Source organism: Ascidia mentula, chromosome 3 (genome assembly GCF_947561715.1).
Source record: "Ascidia mentula chromosome 3, kaAscMent1.1, whole genome shotgun sequence".
NCBI lineage: Eukaryota > Metazoa > Chordata > Ascidiacea > Phlebobranchia > Ascidiidae > Ascidia > Ascidia mentula.
This window is the reverse complement of record NC_138568.1, coordinates 3,724,822-3,727,875: the sequence shown is the minus strand read 5'-3', so window position 1 is coordinate 3,727,875 and position 3,054 is coordinate 3,724,822. Positions and strand designations below refer to the sequence as shown.

General features: G+C 39.8%; 1 protein-coding gene across 1 annotated transcript; it reads left to right on the top strand.

Annotated features, from left to right (window-relative positions):
• Window positions 1–1,679, top strand: LOC145894748 (transmembrane protease serine 9-like). The gene is made up of 4 exons (XM_082983394.1): window positions 1–59; window positions 106–230; window positions 1,038–1,183; window positions 1,410–1,679. Exons 1-4 carry the CDS (start codon window positions 1–3, stop codon window positions 1,677–1,679), a joined length of 600 nt encoding a protein of 199 aa, XP_082839520.1.
• Window positions 1,680–3,054: the final 1,375 nt, after the last annotated feature.

The window sequence follows — 3,054 nt, the reverse complement described above, 5'->3', positions numbered from 1 at the left end:
ATGTTAACTTCAATGTTAATTTACTATGACAATTATCCGGCCGATTCAAAGACAAAGAAGTGAGTAAACGTTGTTCAACAAATCGACCATGTTTGTTATGTGCAGAAAGGATCTTGCCATTCTGAGACTTGTCAAACCAACAAAGAAAAACCGCCTTTGTCTCCGGAGAAAAGCGGAAAGACAAGTGGATCCCGTGTGTTTCGGCATCGGTCACGGAATGTCTGTGAAAGGTAATAATATTTTATAAATTGCAGTCTTTTAAATTCCTTTAAAGGTAGTTCTAAATTCTTCGTCCAGATAGTGGATATTTATTGTATACTTTAAGTGTAAACAATAAATTGTTGAGCAGGTCCGCAATAATGCATTAAATTAATAAAAGGATAAGCGTGTTTGATTGAAATCCATCATAACAAAATATATTAAAGGGCATATTACGCATTGACTGTGTTGTGCTTCGGAATTATGAGATATTACACTACACGAACAAAACACAAGCGATCATAGAATACAATGACATACAGTTAAACTTGGTCAAAACATCTTTTCACAGACAAGTCGGAATGAGATATGAAAAGTCAAGCGTCCGATAAGGTTTAAACTCGCGATCCTGAGCACGGTCCACAGCTTTATTTACCAGCTGTTGACTGTTTATCAGTTGTATAGCGGGTGTATCATGGCCCCAGTTTTGGAGTACGAGCGCGTAATTTTCCTCCGTGTTTTTGAGCCACCTCTACCACCGTAGACGCACCATGCAGACGCAATGAGAAAGGGAAAAATACTTTTTTCAGCACTATGCCGTTGTACCTTAAGATCGTGACAAGATGAATGTGTTTGCCATGTAAAAAACATTGCGGTGGACTGAGCCCGCATGTGCCTGCAAGAACATACATAACTTTTAAGACATTTTTAAACGATCAGCACTCTAATTCACTACGTCATGAAATTGGCCTGTCTGTTTAAAAAAGCAATGGCAAAAATTACTCTAAAGTGCTATTAAAATATTCGTCCAATTAATCCGAACTTGTTTTTTTTAATAGGTGGAGCAATTAGCAGGATATCGAGCATACTTCAAAAAGCAAAGGTGGTTCTCGACTTTGATAACAACTGCCTTAGGGGAAGACTTCACAACAGCGGAAACATGCTGTGTGCCAGCAACGCCCAAAACAGAACCGTCAGCTGCAGTGTAAGTAAGGTTTGTTTTCTCTCAACGCTGCAAGGAAACTTGTTTTAAATCTTACTCAAAACGCATTTCCATCCAATCTTTAGATAAATTATAAATTTCCTGGAATCAAAAACCTAAAGAAGAGTTTATCATGATTTTATGTAATATGATTATGCAGCTACACCCAAAAGACCTTATGGGCCCACTTGTCAAGGATTGTATAAGTCACGTAGTTGTTATTTTGCAGTTGGACAGCGGAAGTCCGGTGTTCTGTCGTCTGAATAAACATGATGAGTGCTCCAGTTACTATCTTGCCGGGATATTCTCCTTTAAACATGATACGAATGGGGGAAGATGCGAAGGAAGATTTACTGTCCTCGCCGACATGGTTTCTACGTCTCAAAACGCCATCTCCCACTTTGCGGCCACAGCGGCCTCCCACGACGATCTGCAGGAGACCTACATGCTTCCGGAGGACCAAGCACCATGCTCCTCCATGATCGAGTCTTGGTATTAATTCTGTGTGACTTTTTCGCGCTATTGTTTGTTTACTGTCGACGGATTGGAACAGTCTAACGATTACGATTACCGGTTGTATATAATTTTCTTTGTTTTTCAAATACACGGCCACCAAAAGTTTTCAAAAGAGTGGTTTAGTGATTGGCACAACATTGCTTCAGGTATTTGAAGTGCTTCAGAAAGCATGACCAAAGTCAGGTCACAAACAACAGTCATGATTCGGACGAACAGCGGAATCGTTGAACATTGGATGCCAATCTTGTAGAATTGCATCAAATCTTTAGATTCGTCCCTATAATTTGTCCTATGTGCTGAAGAAAGAAACTTATTTACCACAAGAAATCGCTCCAGTGCAGTGCTAGGCACATTTGCCCCTATTTGAGCAAATCTATTATTATATCGAAACCTTATCAAAGTTGGTGCAAACACGGATCGAAATAGGAAATATGCAACATATTCGCCACAAAGTTTGGTCTTGGAGCAAAATTGGTAGACTCCAAAGGAGTGAAACAGCAGTAATTCTCCGGATAAAACCTTACAGCTTAAAGACGTAATGTAAAAGCTTCTTTGACGAAAATTCGACCATAAATTATTCACACTGAAATTATTCACGCGGCAAACGTATGTAACCAAAATGCGTGCTGGTCTAATTTTCAATATCTTGTACGCTATTCGTTGCAGTGACGTGCTCTTCCGCACTGTTAACTTAAAAGTCATAAAAACGCTGGAAAAGTGGTCATTGTGCCCTGCTGGCCTTCTGAATTTAATTGTAGTGGTTATGCTTATATGTGAGTTGCAGACAGTATTGTGCGCACTGTTTCGACCTGTCAAGGCTCATTATTGTAGCTGGTGACCGAATGCAGTCGCGCTTAGCTAGCATGAAAAAAAAAACATGAAACTTGCTAGGCAAAATACCATAGTCAAGTTTTATTTTAGAATAATTGATACAAACAACTTTCTTATTTAGATGAACACATTGATCTTTTTTGCTATTTGAGTGGTTTTTGTTAACCTTATCGTGAAGTTGCTGCTTCCAATAAAGCTTTCAAGCGCCTTTATTCTAGGAGACAATCGTGAGTGTATGCGTGTATTAAAAAGAGGCAAAACGTATGTACAACCAAAAATCGAAGTGGAGTATTCGTTCCGTCCGTCAACTACGTAAATGTCAAGATAAAGGGAAACAGAAAATCAGTAGGACTGCTTGAGCATAGAAGAACATAGCGGTTCCCCACCCACAAACATGAACGACTCCTGAAAGTTGGAATGCGAGACCTTTTCAGCCGCGTGGTGGGAGAGAGCATTCGTAGACGTGGACACCATGTCAGCGAGAACGGTGAAATTGCTATTGCAGCCCCCTTGTTGTTTGTCTTGCT